At 36.7% G+C, this 22,991-nt stretch overlaps 1 protein-coding gene across 1 annotated transcript; it reads right to left on the bottom strand.

Moving 5' to 3' along the window:
- Positions 1–139: 139 nt before the first annotated feature.
- On the bottom strand, positions 140–21,716 carry LOC103729081 (cytochrome P450 2C29-like). Its single transcript, XM_008827054.3, has 9 exons — positions 21,516–21,716; positions 20,930–21,092; positions 20,617–20,766; positions 17,860–18,020; positions 15,850–16,026; positions 12,986–13,127; positions 10,032–10,219; positions 1,645–1,786; positions 140–453 (listed from the first exon to the last, which is right to left on the bottom strand). Exons 1-9 carry the CDS (start codon positions 21,681–21,683, stop codon positions 272–274), a joined length of 1,473 nt encoding a protein of 490 aa, XP_008825276.1. The 5' UTR covers positions 21,684–21,716; the 3' UTR covers positions 140–271.
- Between the last annotated feature and the right edge of the window lie 1,275 nt (positions 21,717–22,991).

Here is a 22,991-nt window from a genome sequence, read left to right as displayed (position 1 = left end):
TTTTGCAGGGAAGCCATATTAAAACTTGGGTTCAGATATGTATTAGAGTAAGGGAAAGAATAGCATCACAGAGAATAGGGATTTCCAGATATATATATGAACTGACTAAAGAAACTGTGAAACAGAGGATGGTGTTACCTGTAACTTGAGAGAATGGTAAGAAAGGAGAGGTAAAGATGGATACAGTATCCCTGTAAGTGAAGGAAGTGAACAGTGACCTGGACAGGATGGCAGATGACAACCCAGCAGGAGCCAGGCAGTCTGATCTTCTTTACACAGGAATGAAGCAGAGCTGGTAAGGGGGTGGCAGTGAAGCAAACCCACTGGATACCGGGGTTATATCGATGTCCTTTGGGTGAGTAAGAGGTTTCAGTTTGAAGTTCTGTAGAATGGTGGTCAGGATTAGAAAGAGCTCCATGCGGGCCAGGCCTTCTCCTGCACACATCCTTTTTCCTGAAACAAGATTCATAGAAGGTAAATATGACTTTTCATAAGTATGTATGTGAGAATCTTTGTAGTTGTAACTGGTTCAATGGGACATGGACGCAACTGAGGAAATAGGATAAATGATTAAATGAATAGACAGGTAAAAGGACAACTAGTTAAGCAAATAGACAAAGGTTGGGTAAATTTATTTCCCATCTAACTTATGATCTTAAATAAATATAACATTCAAAAACTATTTCTTGGCCAGGTGTGTTTGCACACGCCTGTATTATAACAACTGGGAGGCTGAGGAAGGGGAATCTATGTTCATTATCACAATCACAAAACTAAGGAAGCTTTCTATCCAGAGAAAGCACACACACTGCAGGTGTGGAGATACAATGCTCATGACATAATCTGAATGGGGAAAGAGCAGGGAGCCCTGTGATCATTGCAGGGTGTGCTATACGTCTGCAATAGCTCCATCATCCCATGGTGATCTGAAACTTTCTGATATTCTGAACTGAGGGAAAATGTGCTGTGTCAGCAGTCATGGTTCACAGACTTCTTTATAATGGTCTGCTTTTTCTTATTATTCTCTGACATGTATGCCCTTTGAGACAGTTCTAAAGATTTTATTAGTATGTTGCTCCATTTAGTCTTTAATTTGTGAAGTATGAGAGGAAAAATGTGTTGATTTCTTGCCAACAGTCCTCTTGCCCAGAGATGCATGGTTCTCTCTCACTGCACTGACACAACTGCATTAGCATGAATTCCTTGCTTATCTGTTTCTCTGAGTGGCTTGAGGCTCTTGTTGCTTTTCTGTGTTTGGGGCAGCTGCTCCTGGAGGTGAATGACACAGCAAGAAGACATGAAGCCAAATTATCATAAAAATGTCCATCTTCATAATGAGTGAGGAAAGGCTAAATGAAGCTCACTTTCTAGTAAGACATCATTGGTCTCTCTGTGATGTATCTAAAGGAAGAATGGAAATAGTCTATACTCTACCTTTCTCAGCATAAATGAAATGAGTGGAAAAACTATAGTCTCACTTTTCTAGCCTGATAGGAAAGATGTCTCATTAACAAAGAATTCGGCACCAGGAGTGGTGCAACTGGTCATGCATGAAGAGCAACTCTACAACACCATGGGAGTCACAGTGTGAGTTCCAGCTGTTCCTTATTCTCATCTTGATCCATGGAAATGAGTTCCTGTTACCTGCTGAAAAAGGCAGAAAGTAGTCACTCTTCTTAAAGTTTCCTTTCTCATCTAGAAAGTGGGCAGGGTCAAACTTCTCTGGGTTGGAGAACTCCTTGCTGTCCTTCAGTACAGATGACAGGGACGTTAACACAGTTGTTCCCTGGAAACAACAGAAACAGAGTGAAACCAATTTACAAAAAAAAAGAGACTGTGGAGTGCTCTGACCTAAATGGAACTAAATGGAACATCTATCACACCCTCTTCTCTAAAGGATCAGATATCATTGCAGAAGAGTGTGAGGAAAGATTGAAGGAGGTGATGTGTGAATATGTCAAGGCACAACAAGGCAGTTGTACATATGAATAGACAGTGGTTGTGACAGCATACACAAGTCCTGTGCAATATCAAGCCAGACTAAATCCATCATGGATTGGGGGAGGTAGGTAAGAAGCTCTAGCCCTAGCTGAGGAACTGCTGACAATTGTTAGATACTGGGAGATGAAGAATCAGTTTTCTTTAATGATCAGTTTTCTTTAATGAGAAGGCTGAAGGGGATGGACCCACACCCAAGAGCATTTCGAGAAAAAAATTAGACTTAATAGGCCTTAAAAATAATAAAAGACATGGAGTTAAGGGCTGTAAAGGGGTTGGTGGTTGATCTGAGAGGAGATGTGAAGGGGGCCTGGATATGATCAAAATATATTGTATGAAATTTTCAAAGAATCAATTTTTTTTTTAAGATTTGAAACTTTCAAAATGAAATCACCCTGGCTGGAGAGATGGTTCAGTGGATAAGAACACTGGTTGTTCTTGCAGAAGACCCGGGTTCAAATTCCAGCATCCACATGGCAGCTAACAACTATCCATACTCCAGTTCCAGGGGATCTGACAGCCTCTTCTGTCCTCTGCGGGCATTGCACAACACAGGGACACTTACCTACATGCAGGCAATACGTGCATACAGATAAAATAAAAACAATAAATAAAATAGTTTTAAGGGAAATCAAAATGTTCAACCTTTTGCTCCCTATAAGAGAATATAAGTTCAAAGAAAAGCCGTGACATTTCCAGCAGACAAATCAGGTAGCAAGAAGTTAGGGGTTTGACTAGAATGGCAGTGACTTGGCTAACATGCCTTCCAGAGATATTTCATGTGAGTACTCAGGCTAAAACGTTTGATCCTACTCTCTTTTTCCTCAAGGTTGCACATGTGTTTATGTTACCACCTGACATTCAAAATCATCAGGTCTGTTTTCACACAGCTCACGTGGGTTATCATTCAAAACGGAACAGGGATGTGTGGGTGTAATTGATCATTTGTGAAGCAAACTAACCAAGATTTGGATAGACAAATATCATGCATTTTCTCTCACATACAGAAAGAACTATCTCCATATCCACATTTATATAGTGAGGCAGTAGGTGGAGGGCTATAGTCATGTGGTCAGAAATGTGCTCTATCCTCAGATATGGAATCTATGTAAATTGTATAATAGATATAGATAGATGATAGATGATAGATAGATAGATGATAATAGATAGATGATGATACATAGATAGATAGATGATAGATTAGATTAGATAGATAGATGATAGATAGATACATTAGATTAGATAGATAGATGATAGATAGATAGATAGATAGATAGATAGATAGATAGATAGATAGATAGAGATACACACACAAGCATGTATACATGGTGTAAAAGCAGAAGGGAACTATTCCAGAGATGGAAGGGAACCAATCAAAAGTAAGAGAAGAATTCAAAAATAAAATAAAGATGTCAAAGACTGGGTTATAATGGTCATGATCTAAGGGTTACAGTTAAATCAACAAAATTCAGAGATACATAAGAATAGTTGAGATGCCATGCTGAAAAATTCTCATTAATTAGTGCAAAACTGATCACTTTACATTACAAAATTTCTAATGGACAGAAATGTTCTCTATAAGACTTTGACAAGTTTGTAACCTGTTTGAGAATCGCAGCTAAACCCAAACAATACTAAGAAGAGAGGGAGAATCAGGTTTCTCCAAGGACAAGCTTTCTGATATGGTTTCCATTCCTAAGTAGTCAATTCTAAATATCCATACATATAAGCACTACTAAATGGACTCAATAGATCATCTGTGTATACATGTATTTATATATGTATGCATGCATATATAACAATAGGAATTTAAGAAGAGGTCATCAAATTGAGGGACAGTGTGGAAAGATGGGAGTTGGAGAAGGTACAGGGTGAGGTGGAAATTTTGTAAATACAGTACTCATGTATGAAACTTCCTTAAAATAAATACGATTAAAAAATAAAAATTGAAAATATTTTTGACTTTTGAGAATTATATGAAAATTAAATTTTGGACACAATGAGCATTGGACATAGCCATTCTCACTTGTCTACAAACAGCCTATGGATGTTTCTCTGCTGTTATGACAAAGCCCAGAACTGGCAGCACAATCCGCATGGCCAAAACATTCTGAAATATTCTCCACTAAAACAATTCTAGGCAAAGTTATAGGCTTTTGAAAAAGGTGTATTTATTTTTATTTTATGTGTAAGAGTGTACTGACTGCATATATGTAATTTTCCTGCATTCATACAATGCCACAGATGTCAAAGGAAGGCATCAGATTCCCTGAAACTCAAGTAACAGATAGCCGTGAGCTTCCATGTGATGTTGGAAACTGATCCTCGGTCCCCTGGAAGAACAGTCAGTGTTGTTAACCCTGATCCATTTCTCTATCATCTTGGTTCTTTCCTTGACCTACTATCTATACTGAGATCCATGGTTCCAGTCTGGTTTAAGAATCAGATATTTGATTTGTAAGAGATCGAATTAGCTATTCAGTGATGATAATTTCTGTATCAGGCAGTTCCATGAAGGGAAAGAATGGACTGTTTAAGCTGCTAGACACAAAAGAGACCAGTCATTGATGAGCCACCAGCAGAGCAATGAACGTATATGCTTAAGAGTATTACCAACAGGCTAATCAAAATGGTTGTCATTTTCCCAAGTAGGGAGAATATCACAGAATTATTTCAATGTGTATTTATATAGTTTGGTTGTGCTCATAACATATCTAATTCTGAATCAGGGCCAGGGTGTTACATTACTGACTACCCAAGGGAGAGAAAAAAATCTTCTTGCATGAACCTGTCATCATATGAAATAATACGCTTTTCATGGATACTATCTGTTGCTTATGCAGAAGTTATTCTGTATTTTGTAGATACCACTAAGAGACCAAAGAAAGGAAAGAACTAAAAACAAGGAACTTTTCTCACTTACTATTAAGGAGAAAGCTTATTTTCAGTAAGAAAATTCTGAGAAAGTAATGTTGAAGGAGAAGTATGGAAGAAAACCTCTTAAAATACAGAAGAGAAGTCATGAACAATGTAAACCACAGCAAATCTAAATATGTGTGTGTATTTATGATGTGAACACTTAGTAATGAAAGTGTAGGTAATATACACAATCATAAAAATGAGTGCAGAAACCAGACCTGAAAAGACTGCACATACTCTTCTGACCAAAATTCATGTCAAGGTAAAAGATCAAGGTGATTGTTCTTAATCTGATCAGGAACATTTTTCAAGTATTTTTGAAAGTTATTTTATGTGTATGAGTATATTGCCTGAACAAATGTAAGTGCACCCGTGCCATGTAATGCCTGTGGAGGTCAGAAAAGAATGTCACCTCCACCTGGAACTAGTATTGCAGATGGTTATGACCTGCTGTGTGGGTGCTGGGAAGAGGAATTGGGTACTCTGCAATAGCAACAGGTGGTCTTAACCACTAAGCCAACACTTCAGCCCCATTTTTCCACATATTGTTAAGACATTAAATTTGACAGGGAGGTATTAAAATTACACTCCTTCATCTTATTAGAAATTACACAAGCATTCCCATTATAAGCAGTTCTATTCAATGCTTTGTTGGAATTTATGGATCAGAGGAATTTATACCGTAAACAGAAACTAAGAACACAAGAACTTTTCAGAGTAGATATAAAAACATCAGCCCTTCCACACTGATAAAGAAATATTTAGAAATAATAAAATAATGTATAGTAGTTACAATAAAATCAACAAAATGATTAAAAGAATTATTTTCAAATACCAGGTAAAAAAAAGGCAGAGCATTAGAAAAATATATTAAAAAGAATATTCAGTCTTCTGGCTCAATAACTAGACCACGATAATGCTGCTCCTAGGCTCCTATTTAGCCTGCATAGCTAGTTAGAAACACATATGCCATCACCACATTCCCTATTTGGGACTAGCTCAAGCTGTTCCTGGGCATGGGAACATCCTGTTTATCTAGTCAGTTGCAGGCACATTCCGTTTCTATCTTCTGCCTCTGGGACTAGGCTGGGAACATGTTACTGGAGAACTCCTGACTAGGCTTCTAAAGCTCTGCCCCACCTATGGAGTAGCCTGGCAAGCTAGCTAGAACCAGTTCACCCCACTGTTATCTCCACACTCACATTCCCAGCTATGATTACTTAGCAATCCAAGGAAATTCATCTAATATAGACCACATACTAGAGCATAAACAAACCTCAACAAATACAAAGAAAAATGAAATTATCTCCTATAGTCTATCAGACAGACCCTTAGGACAGATAAACAAAAGAAAAAAAAAGGACAAATCCACATAAACAAAATCTGAGAGGAAAGGGGACACATCACAACAGATACCAAGAAAATGAAGACTATTACAAGGGAATTCTTTAAAAACCCATACCCTACTAAATTATAAAATATAAAAGAAATCAATGAATTTTTAGGTGCAAACGACCAAAGTAAAACGAAGAATACATTAACAACTGAAACAGACCCATAAAAATAAAGATTTTGAAAGAGAAATAAAAAGATCCCTAAGTAAAAAAGCCCAGAATCAGATAGATTCATAGCAGAATTTTACCAGGTCTTCAAGGATTTATAATCAATATTGCTTAACTCTTCAAAAAGATAAAAACAGAGGGAGAGATTCCAAATTTCCGATGAAGCCAGTATTACTACAATACCAAAACCCGATAAATATACAATAAAAAAGAAAATGATAGGCCTATATCCATATGAATGAAGATGCAAAAATTCTCAATTAAATATGTGAAAATTGCACAGAGATGCTAACACAAAGATCAACCACCATGGATCAAGATATGGGATATTCAGTATAAATATGTCCATTAATGTAATAAATTATATAAGTTTACTTAAAGACAGAAATCATATGACCATCTCAATAGATGGAGAAAAGGCTTTAAACAAAATCCAACATGAATTTATGCTAAAAGTCCTTAGAGTGAACTGGACTGGGGCAAACATGCCTCAATATAATTAAGGCTGTATTCAGTGAACTTACAGCCAACATCATTCTAAATGAAGAAACCTTGAAGCATTCCCATTACAATCAGGAACTAGACAAGGCTATACACTATTCCCCATTCTTTCTAAATATAGATCTTGATAGAGCAACAAGAAAAGAGAAAGAAATTGATATTAATTGGAAAAGAAAAGGTCAAATTATCCCTATTTGCAGATGATATGATAAGAGATCCCAAAAATTTCACCTAGAAATGATCAACACTTCAGCAAAGTGGCAGGATACAAGACCATTTTTTAAAAGTTAATAGACTTTCTAAATGCAAATAACAAGCAGTCAGAGAAATAGATCGTGGATACATTACCATCCAAAATAGCCAGAAAAAAATGAAAGAAAAAATCTTGAAAAAAAGCCCTAACCAAATATGTTAAAGATCTCTGCAATGAAAACTGTAAATATCCCTGGAGAGACTGAAAAAAAGACTAGGCCATGAAACTCCTACCCCACGTTTATCAATGGGCAGAATTTATATTATGAAAATGACTATTCTGCCAAAAGCAAATGTATAGATTCAATGCAATCTCATTCAAAATATACATGACTTTTCTCACATAGAAAAAAAAATCATAAAATTCATGTGGAAAGAAAAAAGACCCATGACAGGCAAAGCAATCCTGAGCACCAAGAGTAATGGTAGAGGGATTACTATAGCAAATTTCAAGCTTTATTACAGAGTTATGTTCATAAAAAAAGCATGGCATTACCACAAAAAAAGACGTTGGGCTTAAAGCCCTCTCAATTGTAGTGAAATCATTGGTGGCACTATAAACACAGCCAAATACACATGGCTGAAGAGGTCATAGATCCTAGAGGAAACCCTGTCACTTTCAAATCTCTAGACAAATGAAATTTCTTGCTATAAGCTAAATATAGATCCTTATATTTACAGACAAGTATGCCATACACCACTTACCAAACAAGCTTCTTTTTGCAACAGATGGAGGCTACTGCAGAATCCCACAACTGGTCACACACAGAGAATATATCTGAGAGATGACTAGTGATATGTGACATACAGATATTTGAACCTGTATACTTGACTGATGGAACATACTGGAATGTGGAGTAAAGAGAAAAGTAGTACGTCACTCAGCTCTCATCAGTGAAGTGTCCTTATACAACAGAGTGTGATGCTCATAGAAGGTCACAACTGGTCAAGTTTTGAAGAATAAGAAACTGAAGAATGTGTGTTCCTGGTTAGTAATACTATATTAAACCTCAACCACCCACAGCTCAGGGACCATTGTGGAAGAGGAGGTGGAAAGATTGCAAGAGCCAAGGTTGCTTCATGAACCCAGGGAAGCAAAGATTTTTTCAGATCACGGGAAGCTTGCACATGTGAACTTGCAGCAATGGTGGCATCAAGCCCCAGACATATGCCAACTCAATCAGACAAGGACTCAGAGTGGAGCAAGGAAAATGGGCTGTGGGAGGCACCTTATCTGAGAACTGGTAGAAACTGATTCCTACTGGGCAAGGGAGAGTAGACTTAAGATCTCTGGATATGATAACTACACTCTAGTGGATGAATTTGCACTGAAGGACATCTGGTACAAATGCTTGACTAGATAGGACTTAATGAGTATGGCAGAATACGTGAGGTCCAATTGGGTGGATGACATTGCCTGAATTTGATTAAGAACTATTGTATGAATAGCACAGAAACTCCGTAAAAAACTTTTAGGAATTTAAAAAAAAAAAAACATGTGGATTAATGGAACAAGATAGAAGACCTAATGAGTGTACACAATTTCAGCCACCTGATATTTGACAAAGGTGCCAAGAACACACACTGAAGGAAAGGCAACATCAACAAACAGTAGTGCTAAAACTGGATCTCCATATGTAGAATAATGAAATTAGAACTATATCATCACCCTGCACCAAAGTCAATTCCAAAAAGATCAAGAACCTCAATGTGAAACCTGAAAGAGTGAAACTGTTAGAAGGAAACATAGGCAGTGCCCTGAAAGGTGCAGGAAAGGACTTTCTAAATCATCCCTCATTCACTTAGAAATTGATGTCAACAATTAACAAATGGGGTGTCATTGATCTAAAAACCTTACATACAGCCAAGGAAATAGCCAATTTAGTGAAAAGGAAGCCTACAGAGTAGGAGAAAATATTTACCAGCTATGCATCTAATAGGGGGTTAATATCCAGAATATACTTAAAACAAAGAATCAAGAAAACAAATCACCCCATTTAAAACAGACTAAAGACAGTAGTCTATAGAACAGAGGGTTCTCAAAAGAAGAAATAAAAATGACTGATACCTTAAAAAGTGTGCAATGTCCTTAATAATTATGGAAATGCAAATTAGAAGTACTTTAAAATTTAATCTTACCCCAGTGATGTGTGTGTGTGTGTGTGTGTCTGTGTGTATAAAGCAATAATAATCAGAAAGGGTACTGGGAATTTAGAAGTGGGGAGGACTGGGTATAGCTGGAGGAGGACTGTGTGGGATGGAAATGGTGCAACGCTGTACTCAGGTGACATTCATAAAAAATATTAAGGGATAGAAAAGATAAAAAAGAATATTTATTATTCAGAAGAATATTCACAAGTTACATAATGTAAAGAAATGTTACAAAGAAAATTTTAATGCACAAATAAATTAAAAACCAAATTTCATTGATGTATCAAAAAATTCAGGATATGAACTAATTATTTATGGATTTTTCTCTCACTCTGATAAAAATTTCAGAAAGAAAGACTATTTCATGAAATTAATGGCTGACACATTCACCTGGAACTATCAATGCCTAAGTTTGCCAAAACAATATTTGGAAGGAAGAACAAATTTGGAAGATTCATATAAGCACACACAATGCCTGTTCATGCTGTACTTCCAAACGTGAAATACCATAAACATCATTAGATACCCTAAATTAATATAATTTCATTTTGCGTTTCTCTTGTCTTCCACTCTTCGAGTATTAGAACCCCATTGTGAATGTGGGAACACTAACAGCACAGAGGTGAGGCAGAGAGGAAACCAGCTTACCTTGGGAATGAGATAGTTCCTGAATTTAATGTCAGAAGTTACTGCATGAGGCAGGTTGGTGGGGATGAGGTCAATGTATCTCTGGACCTCGTGCACCATGGCATCTGTGTAGGGCATGCTGCTCCTGTCCTGCATGCAAGGGCTACGGTGTCTGCCAACAACACGGTCAATCTCCTCCTGCACTTTAGCTGGTTAGAAACAGTGAAAAATGGTGCAAAAGGAGAAAAGTGACACATTTGACACAATAAGTCAGGGTGACTCGGGGCATGATGTAGGTGCCCCTATAATACATATTTTATGTCCAAGTATAAACCCAGATATACAGAACTGATATGATAAGAATTTATACCATTATCTGACAAAATATTTATTGTGCTATATCAGCATAAGCTTACTATTTATCAGCCATAATAGTGGATAAAATAAGACATAATTCAAGAGTTCAAATAATAAAACAATATAACCAGCATATTATAGTCTTTGGTAAAGGACATGAAAAAGCAGATGTTGAATTTCTAACCAATGCATGTACAAATGTGCATGTGTGTGCACTGTGCGCAGTTTAAAACAACATTCCATCAAGTACAACATGAACAGCTACTTCTGACATGTATTCATGTTCATAAATAGTGACTGCTACTTAGATACACATTTGTATGCTGCATTTATTGACTTTCTGGCTTGAGAGATGAACACTACAGTTTCAGTACATTCCATATAAAAAATACCAAACACACACACGTACACACACACAAACAGACAAGCGCACACACACACACTTCCTCCTCTCATTCATTAACAACATGTGGCATTACATTGCTTCGTTATACCAATATTTATTGTGTTAATCGTTGTATTATATAAATATTCCCTATTATGAAAATTATTATGATTATTTCCCATATTTGCACTCTTTGTTGGATGCATTACATTTTTATTCCAGTTTTCAATTTTTTCATTTCTTATGTTAGAATTCTTCTACATATTCTAACACAGAGTCCCGGAGAATGTGACTTCCTGTGACTCTGCTTCAGACAACTGGATAGAAGAATCCTCACATATTTCAGGAAGAAATAGAAAATAGGTGGTAAATCTGTGGCAAACATGGAGGTCCATCACTATACTTGTTCTGTGCATGAATAAAACAGGTATTCTAGAGAATTGTGGTGCAGTCTCGATACGAATATTTTATGCATGACTCAGGGATTTCTTTGAAGGGTTTTATGCTTCAATTCAATCCCAATATTCTCAAATTCCATGACTCTGTGTCTTGGGTTGATATTATTCCATTCATTCTGACAGACACTTTGGGAGACTTGTCAATTAAGATGATAAAATACAGAGATCTTTACAGTGCTTCACTATCTGGAAGATAAATCTGGCTGTTAATGTTGAAAAACAAAATGGAGAAAGAAGCTCTGAGACTCTCATTTCAGGGAATGAACACTCGACTCCTTCCCTTTCATCCCCATACATTGAATTCTCATTCTCTGTCACCACTCAAGGTCCCCAGGACAGGGCCTCTTAGACTGGGTTTCCATTGAGAGAAAGCCTGTGTTTCCCTATGGGGAAACTCAGTCACCTGATGTATTAGCGTGGTGGATAGATATTTGCAAAAAGATCAGCACCTTGTTTAAAACTTGGTTCTCTGCTTAGACCCTCTTATGACCAAACAGGCCTGTTTATGGGGACTGTAGGTTCACAGTCTGTTTTACTTAATACATGGAAACTTATTTAACATTAAGTTTACAACATCTTCTTCCGGACTGCATTTTTTTTCCCTCTTCATTATGCTATTGTGTTTGAGAAATTTGATGAACTCTTCTTGGCTGTTTACTCTTGGGTATTTGTTTACCTACACTGTAAGTACTCATTTTGATTCATATGTATGCCCTTGTTATTTAGTGTATTTTGAACAGAGGAAAGAAGGTGTATTTATATATGCTGAACAAATGTATATATTTTAAAGTTAATTTCTAAAATAATTTTACTTGCAAAAGAAAATCCTGTTTGCACAGTTAAAAATCATTGTTCAAGCCGGGTATAGTGGCGCATGCCTTTAATCCCAGCACTCGGGAGGCAGAGATAGGTGGAGCTCTGTGAGTTCATGGACAGCTTGTTCTACATAGTGAGTTCCAGGACAGCTAGGGCTACAGGGAGACCCTGTCTCAAAAAGACACAAAAAATTCATTGTTCAAAAGATGATTTGGGGCTGGAGAGATACCTTAGTGGTTAAAAGCACTAGCTGCTCTTGCAGAGGACCCTGTTTCAATTCCTAGCACCCACATGGCAACTAACAACCATCCTAACTCAAATTCCATGAGAACATGACACCCCCTTCTCACCTTGTGAGTATAGCACAAAACAAGCGCACTTACATACTTGCAGGCAATGCACTCATACACATTAAAAAAAATAATGAATTTTTAAGTTTTATGTAAATGGACTTTTGAAATAATATAATTCCTTTATCTATACCTTATTTGTCAATGAAAATACCTTTCTAAGAACCTAAATATTTAGAATACTTCTTAGAGTCCAAACTATCTCAGACAGACTCAGTAAAATCTAATCTTTGTTCTAGTGATTCAGTGAGGAGAGTATTCTTTTCTCAGTCACAGTATTACATTTATCAGAATGAGGAAAGGCAGCTGAAAGAACTTACCTGCTGCTAAAACCTGCCTGCTGAGAATAAATTAACATATAACAACAGGCCAGTGGACACTGACTGTGCCAACCATAGATCACCACCCAGGAACCTGGACACTGGACCAGCATTTGGCTGCTTTTCCTACAGCCATTGTCTCTTCCTCGGTCTCACTCATCCTCCTCATCACAGTTAGTGGCACAGAAGGTAAAATACTGATTCCTTTCAAATAATAACACAACACAGGACACTAGCAGCATCTTCCAAGTGTCCTTAAGCAATGCTTTGGCTCACCATGTGTCCTTACCTGTGACGTGTGGGTGCTTCAGCAGGAGCAAGAGGGCGTATCTCAGTGTTGTGCTTGTTGTGTCCGTCCCAGCGCCAAACAAATCAACCACAGTCATGGCCAAGTTTTCAAGTGTAAATTCTGAAGATTGATTGTGGTTTTCCTAAGAATGATTAGATTAATATACTTGATAAATTATTATGAGTGTATCAGACTACAATGAATCTACAAGATTATACTTCATATTGTTGCCAACACAGAACCTAAAAAGTATAGTTCTAGGAGAAACTAAGGTTGTCTAAATTCAATCTTTCACACTCAAGTTTTTTGCTTTCCTAAAAGTTGTAGTGTGATCTTCTATACCTAAATGTGTACAATGCATGATTTTTAGGTCCAAAAAAATGGCACAAATTAAAACATGTCTTGGTCATTTCTCTCATCGCAGCATCTGTGCCCACCTGGAGCAATGGCACAGCACTTAAGAGACCTTGTTGTTCTCCCTCGGGACCCAAATTCAGTTCCTAGCAACCATGATGGCCTCATGCTCAAGGATTAGAAGACATCATACTGACAAGGTAGCAATAATATTCCTCAAAGCAATCTAGTGAAACAGTTCCATGTCTGTTAAAATTCTAATAGGAAAACAAATCCTCTGATTCAAGTGGAACAGTAGGGGAAGGGGTAAATGCCCAAACTTCAAAATTTATTAAAGAGCTACAGCAATGAAAACAGCACGCTGCTGGCACATATCGTCATCAAACCCCAAAGAGCTTTGATATCCAGAAGGCTACCTAAACATCAATAGCCAAGACTTTCACAACATGCAATAAACAGAAGCTCCTTTGGCAACTAATAATGAAAGAACAGACTAGCCACAAGAAAAGGAAGACTTGGAAGGCTTATATAGGGGAAATCCTCCAGTCCTTATTATTTGAACAAACATAGTTGAGCCCAAATCAAAATAAGAATAAGCAAACCAACCTTGATCAAAAAGTCACGGTTCTACATTCAAACACATATTTAAAAATGTGAAAATGTCAACTTACAGAATGGTGAAAATATTTTCACATCATTTATATGGACATTATATGACTAGATACATAAAGTCTTATATATCCACAACCAAAAAGGCAAGCAATTAAATTTAAAGATCAGAAAAACGTGAATAAAAAGTCCCTGAATAGGAAACACAAACGTGAATCAGCACATGAAAAGATGTTCGTGACCATTGTGCATTGAGATACAGTCAAACCCACCCTGACAACTCACTGGGTTGGAGTTAATAAAAATACATTGCACAATTATATAGCTATTTTATAAACAAGGAAAATTGTAGATATGAAATTTTGTGTTAACTGTTGAAAAGTTAGCTGTTTTCACAAAGTTGAATATAACATGACCATTTGAATCAGAAACTCCTGTCTGGAGAATACTTTACACATAGAAAATGAAAATACACCATGAAAAAACTCGTACACTAATAAATTGCTTAGAAGAGTCAGAGGTAGAAACAGCATATCCAACAATGAGCATAAGTGAATGGTGGTACTCATGCATGTAAAATGAAGTTTGCTGCAACAAAAGGAGAAAATATAGCTTAGATCAACACTCAACTTTATACAAGTCCAAAGGACAGAAAGTGAAGATGACACATACTGAGTCAGTTTAGATTATCCATTCAAAATAGCAAGTATATAGACAGAGATAGAGTTACAAAACTAATAGTTACAAAAGATGGGATCAGGAAAGGTGAGTGACTGTCTAATGGCTATGTTATGTTTCTGTAGATCAGTGGAATGTTTTCATACTAAAGAGAGCTGATACCTGCAGTGTTTTGTGAATGTTATCAGCACATTACACATATAACATGGTTACCACCATTTTATATAAATTTCACCTCAATTTTTAAGTGGCACCACTCCCTGAAATGACTTATATTAAAGTCAATCTGTATAGTTCCACACTGGCATCTTTGCAGAATCAGATAGGCACATTCTAAAATTCATATGGATTCAAAAGGCCTAGAATAGACATGACAAGACCACTGCTGTCATAAACTCACAGACACTGTAGTTGCCTGCCCAAGACCTTCAAAGATCCAGCCAGTCCACATTGTATCATGAAGTGGGAAGTGTTTAATGAGCCCCCACCACCAACTGCAGAGCTATGGAGAGCTGACAGTTTCTGGGGGATGGAAAGTCCATTTTCTTTAAAGATCTGGATCCTGGTTGGTTGACCAGGCTCCGGTGGTTTTCCCTACACTCAGGAATATATGGGCAGCTTATTAGAAGTAATGATGTATTTTAAATGGGGGATATGAATTTTGGGGAGGGAAGGTAGATAGTTTGGATGTGGGAGCTGTGAGAGGGAGGAATGGGGTGACTGTGATCAAAATACACTGTATGAAATTCTGCAAGAACTGCTAAAAATGTTGTCTAAAATTGTCTCTCTTACCAATTGCTGATGATATTTCCAGACCAACTTTAATGTAGAGGACATGCAAGGATTCCTCCTGTGCCCCTTTCATTTTCCATTCTGCCACACAAGGTGTGCAATGGTGATGTCAGTCTTCATAACAGAACATGAAAGCCTCCAATTTGTGACCTGTTTTGTTTGGAAATTGTTTCCATCTTGCCTGTCCTTTGTGTTCTCTCTCCTCAGAGAGAGAACTTAGTTTTAAAAATAAGTTCAAGAACAAGGCTCTAGTTGTAAATTCACTTTATGTTTTCTAGGATCAACATTACATTTTCTCACACAAAAAATACTTAAATTTCTACAAATGTTTCTGGTCAGTCCATTAAAATACATGTGGTAAACATGTAATCACTTAATAAACTTTAAAGTACTTGAATAATGAAATACATTGATTTATGTTAACACTTTACCTGACTTCTTTTAATTAAGTAATAATCAATAAAGTCTTGTGGATTTGTAACATCCAGTGATTCTTGATGCTCTTTTATTTTCTTCATAACATAAAATTCCATGTAATTCATATGTTCTAAAATTCTGTTGTGACTTCCTGGACAATAGTTGATGAGAAAAGGGAAGTTATTGCAGACCTATAAGACAAAAGACCCATTATTTATTAACTCAGCAAAATTTAATGAATATATTTATGTATATTTATAACAGAAAGGAAGACTAATTTGGATTTATAGCTCTAGATAAGAATGAAAAAAATGTCCACCATGATAAGATTTTTATTTACACATATAGTAAATCTCTGTGGTAAGAGAGTTGAGGAAGAAAATCCTACCCAGATGATCAAAGTTCATAATCAACTTTCCACACCCATGAAACATTTTACCACATTTGTGTCAACTCACAATAAGCTTGTATCTGTTCTTCATTACTACTATGAAGGAGTTTAAGATATAAATTACTGTTATTCATATTTTTAGATGACAGAAATTAAGATACTTGGTAACCTTATTTAGAGTAGAAAGTTAACTCCTAGAAACTGTGTTCGGATAGGTCAGTCTCTGCCATGGAGGTGTATTTAGAAATTGGTGTAGCTCAAAATACCTTGACATCAAGGACATAGCTCGGCCATTAGCAACTTCCTTATGATCACACAATCATTATTTATACAGAGTGCAGAAGATGCCAATTCTGCACAGGAAAATACTGTGAGGATATATATAACCCACAAATCATACATTCTATTTGTCATTTTTACCTTTTGCCTTTCAACTAATTCCCAAGGTGAAACATCAAAAACCTGAAATCATTTGATAACCCATTGACTCCAATTTATTCAATGCATATATTTCTGGGTGTGGCACCAAGTACTTGAGTGTTGCCAACCACCCAGGAACCACACCCTTAAAGAAACTATCTCTGGAGCAGGGCCTGTTGGCACATGCCTTAAACCCAGCACGCAGGAGGCACAGGCAGGTGTATCTCTGTGAGATCCTGGCCATCCTGGCCTCCAGAGTGAGTGCTAGGACAGCTGGGGCTAAAGCTGGAAAAAAAAAGCTATCTCTCCATTCCATCCCAGTGAAGCTATCAAGTTTTTATAGCTCCTCAGTTACACGGAAAAGACAATAAACCCCTTCCCACTGCATTCTAGAATGCTGACCAACTTTATCTTACACAAGTTATATGTAGGCAACCACAGGTATTGAGTTCTTGAGTACAGTATGAAGAAGGCATTAGTTTTCTCTGGCCTTCCTCAACATCTGGCTCTAAAATCCCTACTCTCCACTAAGGGCCTAGAGCCTGCAGAAGCTGGTGAAGTAAATGGGTTAGTAAATATTTTTAAAAAGAGAAAAAGTTAGGGGTAGAGAGGTGGGAGTGGATATGAGAGGAGTTAAGGTGGGGAGTTGGGTGTGAATATGGTAAAAATACGCTGTATATAATTCTCAAAGAATTAATAAAAGCATTTTGAAAAGACAAAAGATGTAAAGGAAACAGTAGGACAAAAGATAACAAGAGGGTTCAAAACTACTCATTGCATCCTGGAGGGTTCCGTTGCCCCAAACACTCTCCTTTTTTTTTTTCTAAACTAAAACATTACTGTCAAGTACTATACTGAAGACAGGTTTAATTGTTGGTAGTATATGAAGTTCCGGATAGTATAAGAATGTTCTATGAATGACTTCATTTCCATCTAGACGGGAATAAATAATTTTATACAAACAACTCTGTGGAAGTCAATGGGAAAGTCAACAGATATGGAGCTAACAGGCTTCAATCAACATGGTATTTGCCTTAATGATTTCCTCTGTGTACAGAAAAGAACTTAAACATCTCTTCCAGATATTTTTATCATAATTCTCTGGGCAAGACTGTGGAGTCCATCCTGCCCATTACTTGATCCATGCAGAATTTTATCTTGTGAGAAAGAAAGTCCCTATGTATGTTCTCAAAACGAAAGGATCTTGTTTCACCTGTATCCATGGGGAGCTCAGAATCTGGATATTATCATTTAATCTTTCCATCAAGTCAAGAAACTCCTGATCATTATAATCAAAGCGATCTTGGAAAATAATGGAGCAGATCACATTGCAAGGAACACAGCTCAGGATGTTGGTGGGATCACAGGGTGAACCTGAAGAGTTGGAAACAATTTTAAAACACCACTAAGTTTTTATTAAAGGCATTTTGTTCTGGTTCATAAGTAAAGTACTTGAGAAGCTTTAAGCAGTATCTTACCTACAAATTTCCCCAATAACCAAATATTAAGCATGCCTGGAATCAACAATCACATTTACCTTCAATCTCACTAGTTACATAACAGATCACACCTTTATAGCGTCTTATACCCTTTGAACCTTAATTCTCTCCTTTGCTGGAAGAAAAAAATGATTTTTATAAATCTGAAAGTTCTAGTGCTCAAGCAGAATTAATTCTGTCTACAATGCCTGTAGACTTTATAGAGCTGAGGTAGACATGGAGAGAATAGAGGAGACTTGGAAGCTCTGTGTCCAAAACAATCATGTACTGATTCAAAATACGGGAAAATAATAACACTGCAGGTGAGTTCAAGTATTAGAGGAAAGAAGTGTGGAAAGCAGAGTTCTCCTGTGTTATATGAGAAGATGCAAACTATCAAGGACAGTGAGTACCCGGGGAGTTTGTTTACATAGATAAATAAAATGAAAATATTGCATTTTCATTTAAATCCCATGTGGAGGAAAGGACATGAAGTGATAAATGGAGCCTTTTAAAAACTCATATCAACATTTAAAGCAGTAGATTTTGTTCCTTTGGAAGTAAATATACTTATGAACATTAGTCATAAAACAAAACAAATGAAAACCTAGGAACAGGAAGGAGAATAATGGGAGTGAAGATACAAGAAAGGAGAAGATGGTGGGTGATCATAGTTGAGGCTCATGACATACTCCTGGGAAAATGTCTTTATGAAACAAGTCAGTATACCCAATGAATATAACAGCAACAATTATTTTAAAAAGAAGTAAATTATGATTATGTACAATCAAACTCCACACTTACAGATGTACAATACTAAAAATTGAGGACTAGAAAGTATTTTCCTGTATAGTCATCCTTAAAATGATATATAGCAATAATATTTAGAATTTTTGATACATTGGTCTTGTGTATGATTTTACAGATTAAAAAAACATAAGGAAATTTTCTCTTTTGGATTTATTTTTAATATTCCTTTTTGTTTGTCTTTTTGAGACAAGGTCTCTCTGTAGCCCCAGCTGTCCTGGAACTCACTATGTAGACCAGGCTGTCCTTGAACTCACAGAGATCTACCTGCCTCTGCCTCTCGAGTGCTGGGATTAAAGGCGTGTGCCACCACGCCAGCCTTAACATTCCTTTTTTTTTTTTAATGTGTGTGTGTGTCTGTGTGTAAAAATACCACTTATGTGTGGTTGCCAATGGATAGAAGAGGGTATGTAATCTGGAGCCTCCTCACAGGGGTCTGTAACCCAATCTCTAGTCCTCTGCAGGAACTACATGTTCTCTTAACAAACAGACCATCTATCTAGTGATCAATACACTTTGTATGCAAGGACAATGAAAATTTATATCTGTAGAGTACAAATAAGGGTCACTTGAATTAAAAATTTCCTAAAGGTTTTGTGAAAAAATAAAATAAAAGGAAATTCCTTGAGCTTGCTGCTGCTATGCCAGGTTTTCAAAACATGAAATTCCAATGCTATGGTATCAGAAAATGTTTTCTTTCAGCAAAGAAGGTAAAGGGTAAGTCTTTGGGATTCTTTTATGTATATATTCACTTCATTCCATTCACAGATAAAATCTAATTTTCAAACTTTCCTTCACTGTATTTACAGGAAGAGAAACATAAAAACAAGTTCATTTACAATTCCCATTTTCTTTCATGTCAGGTACTTACTAGGTGAGTAGCATTCACAATGGCCACAAATAAAAGCCATTCAAGTTCTATCACAAACACCAGTAAAGTTGGATAGAAATAGGGAAACCAAGAAGACAGTTAGAATACACTTAGAAACAAACAAGAGAAAGTGTTAATGAAAATAGTTCAACTTGGGCTGGAAAGATAGCTGAGCAGTTAAGAACACTGACTGCTCTTACAGAGGACCCAGGTTTGATTCCCACCACACACATGGTGGCTAACAACTGTCTGTAACTCCAGTTCCAAAGAAATTCGATCCCTTCTTCTGACCTCCCTGGGCATTGCACAACATGGGTGCATTTACACACATGCAGGCAATACTCTCATATACATAAAATAAATATAAATAAATAAAAAATTTTAAAAAGGAAAATAGTTCAATTTTAGTGAAATGAACCATTTCATTAATTTCTGTTTGGGCATCATGCAGACTTATGCTGTCACGTGTTTTACTGAAACATATAAATCAAACCACTAAGAGCTGTGTAAGGAGAAATAGACATGTCAGTGAAGCTGGACAGACCAATGTATTTCAACGAAATGAAAACACATATCATCTCATTTGGACCCCATAAGTGTAGATCATGTCATTGCCAATGTTATCAATCAGTAGCAGTTAGTGTCTAGTGAAATGATAAGTGGTAAAACACATTTGTCCTACAGTGAATTCATAGTTCATGATTCATAAGAAAATTATTATTAAATTATATTCATGATTTCTGATGTAGTAAAAGGAAATGTGTGGAATAAAATGAGATAGAATGTAAAAGTTAGATTATAAAGTTGTATTTACCATTGGTTTTCCTCAGTTCCTCCACAAGGCACTGGGCTTCCTCTTGAACACGATCCTCAATGTTCCTTTTCCCCATCCCCAAGTTCCGTAATGTCATGAGTGTGAAACGCCTTATCTCTTTCCATCTGTTCCCATTACTAAAGACAATTCCTAAGAAAATAGTGGTAGACACTAGAAATTAGATCCAGGACTACATGAGAGATTTCACAGGTGGCAACCATAGCGAGGCCAAAGCTGTACCTGTGGGGCACGTCTGGTCACTTTTTCCATCTTTTTCCTTATTGTGAACACTGCTTGGCATACACACACTTACCCAAGCCTTTATTAGATTTTTCAGCCACTGGGTGCCTTCCTCTTCCAGAAAACTCCTCTGCATGATCAATCAGAGCTTCCTTCACTGCTTCATAGCCATGCAACACCACAGTGGGCTCTGTGCCCAAATACAGAGTGAACACAGGACCGTAGACTTTTGACAACTGGAAATAGCAAAGAAAATGAAAATTCTAACAAGAAAGCATCAGCCTATGCTCTGTTCTGTAAACCTCATTTCATCTTAATGTTTATATTTAGGCAAACTCACCTTAAAATATTTCTGAAATCTATGCAAATCTATATCATATAATGATTATTATGACTATGGATAGTCTACAATGAGCCATGAGATAGTCTAGTCATTTGAACATAGATTACAATGACTCATTACATCAAATCACTCCATAAGACTATTTAACATTATTTTCACAGAGTAAATAACTGAGATCAAAAATTACAAATTGATATCTAGGGCACTATTACTGGTGACCATTTATTACAATATCATACCCATTACCAGATTTTCATTTTGAAGAGGGGCCTTTATTTGCCTTTACAAAGTATTGGAAGAGCATAAACACACTTACATTGGTTAAGGACTGGCGGATGTCCTTCACATCTATCTGTAGGAAATTTCCAATAATTGGAAGAGGAGTAGGGCCAGGAGGGAGCTTCCCTCTCCCAGAATTCTGTCTCCAGAGAGAGAGGAGAAGCAGACAGGAGAGGCCGAGCACTAGGACTACAGTTAGATCCATCAGAGCCTTCTCTTCTTACTGATATGACTGTAACCTTGCAGTAAACCCTTTTTATAATGAAATCTGATGACTCAGGAGGTGTGTCAACCTGAGGAATCATTAACTAATCAAATGGTCACTAGTTAATCTGTCTTCAGGGCAGATTTTGTCCTGATGACGTAGATAAAAAGAGAATGTTTACCTTTGTCCTTTACTGGGTGCACATTAGAATTTCTGGCTTGACATTGCTGGTTGGTGAATAAATACTGCTAATAAAGAAGAAAGAAAAAGATGTCTTCAATGTGCAGCTATTGTTGAAAAAGGCTACAGTTAAGGAATAGATATAAGAGAAGTCCTCAAAATTGCATATCTCAATTAGGAACCATTGGGAATTTATGAATTTAAGGTCATTTTGTACATTCTGTAAATTGTAGATCTTTTGATACAAAGTGTGTCTGTAGTCCCACCCAATCTGGCCTTAACCTCACAGTTCTTCTGCTGTTTCCTCCCCACACCTACAAATATGTGTATCCACAACCATAACCAGGTTTTTTCACATATTTAAAATGCTTCTTTATATTGAACATTTGGACATATTTTCCCAATAAGGTAAACCTTCCTTAAAAGTGTTTAATATACATGAAGACCAATATAACTAACAAAACCACCTAATATCACTCATACTTAATTTTCCCCTTTTTGGAGTAAGGTTTGTTTATTTTTAATTAATTCCTTGAGCACTTCATATATGTATACAATGTATTTTGATAATCACTCGTACATTGAAATGAGGAAACATACAAGTGAGCTGTATGTCTTTCACCATTGTACAACACAATCATAAAAGACACAGATTATTTCTTTCTCATGGTGAAAGGAAAATCAGAACTGTCATAGATGGAGGACCTTGTAATGCCATGAGATTTTCTTAATGTCACAGTTATTCACAGTGGTGTTACCACAGCTTCTTAAGGAAAACGTCTGAGCATTCTCTTCTCCATCACTGCAGAAGGAAAACAGGTTGAATATAATTGACCATGGAGACAATATCAGATAATTTACTTGAGTAACAGGGGGTTCCTGAGTTACAGTGATGCATAGTTAAGTTTTTTATGCATAGTTTCACTTAAGGTATAATCTGGGAAACACAAAACTAGCAATCAAACACAAACAGCAATCAAAATGACCACAACCAACACACATCTTTCAATAATAATCTTAAATGTCAATGAACTGAACTCCCGAGTCAAAAGACACAGGCTAAGTGAATGGATTAAGAAACAAAATCCACCTCTTTGCTCTCTGCAAGAAACCCAACTCACCTTCAGG

This window comes from Nannospalax galili, unplaced genomic scaffold (genome assembly GCF_000622305.1).
Source record: "Nannospalax galili isolate Female #2095 unplaced genomic scaffold, S.galili_v1.0 scaffold1433, whole genome shotgun sequence".
NCBI classification, from domain to species: Eukaryota; Metazoa; Chordata; class Mammalia; order Rodentia; family Spalacidae; genus Nannospalax; species Nannospalax galili.
This window is presented reverse-complemented; position numbering and strand designations above follow the sequence as displayed.

Bases quoted from the DNA above. Each gene is read 5' to 3' on its own strand.
- LOC103729081 (XM_008827054.3), bottom strand. From the start codon at position 21,683: ATGGATCTAACTGTAGTCCTAGTGCTCGGCCTCTCCTGTCTGCTTCTC. The intron at 21,093-21,515 runs GTAAGTGTGTTT...TGCTATTTCCAG, and splicing joins TCCGCCAGTCCTTAACCAAT to TTGTCAAAAGTCTACGGTCC. The intron at 18,021-20,616 runs GTAAATACAACT...CCAACTCTTCAG, and splicing joins GGAACTGAGGAAAACCAATG to GTTCACCCTGTGATCCCACC.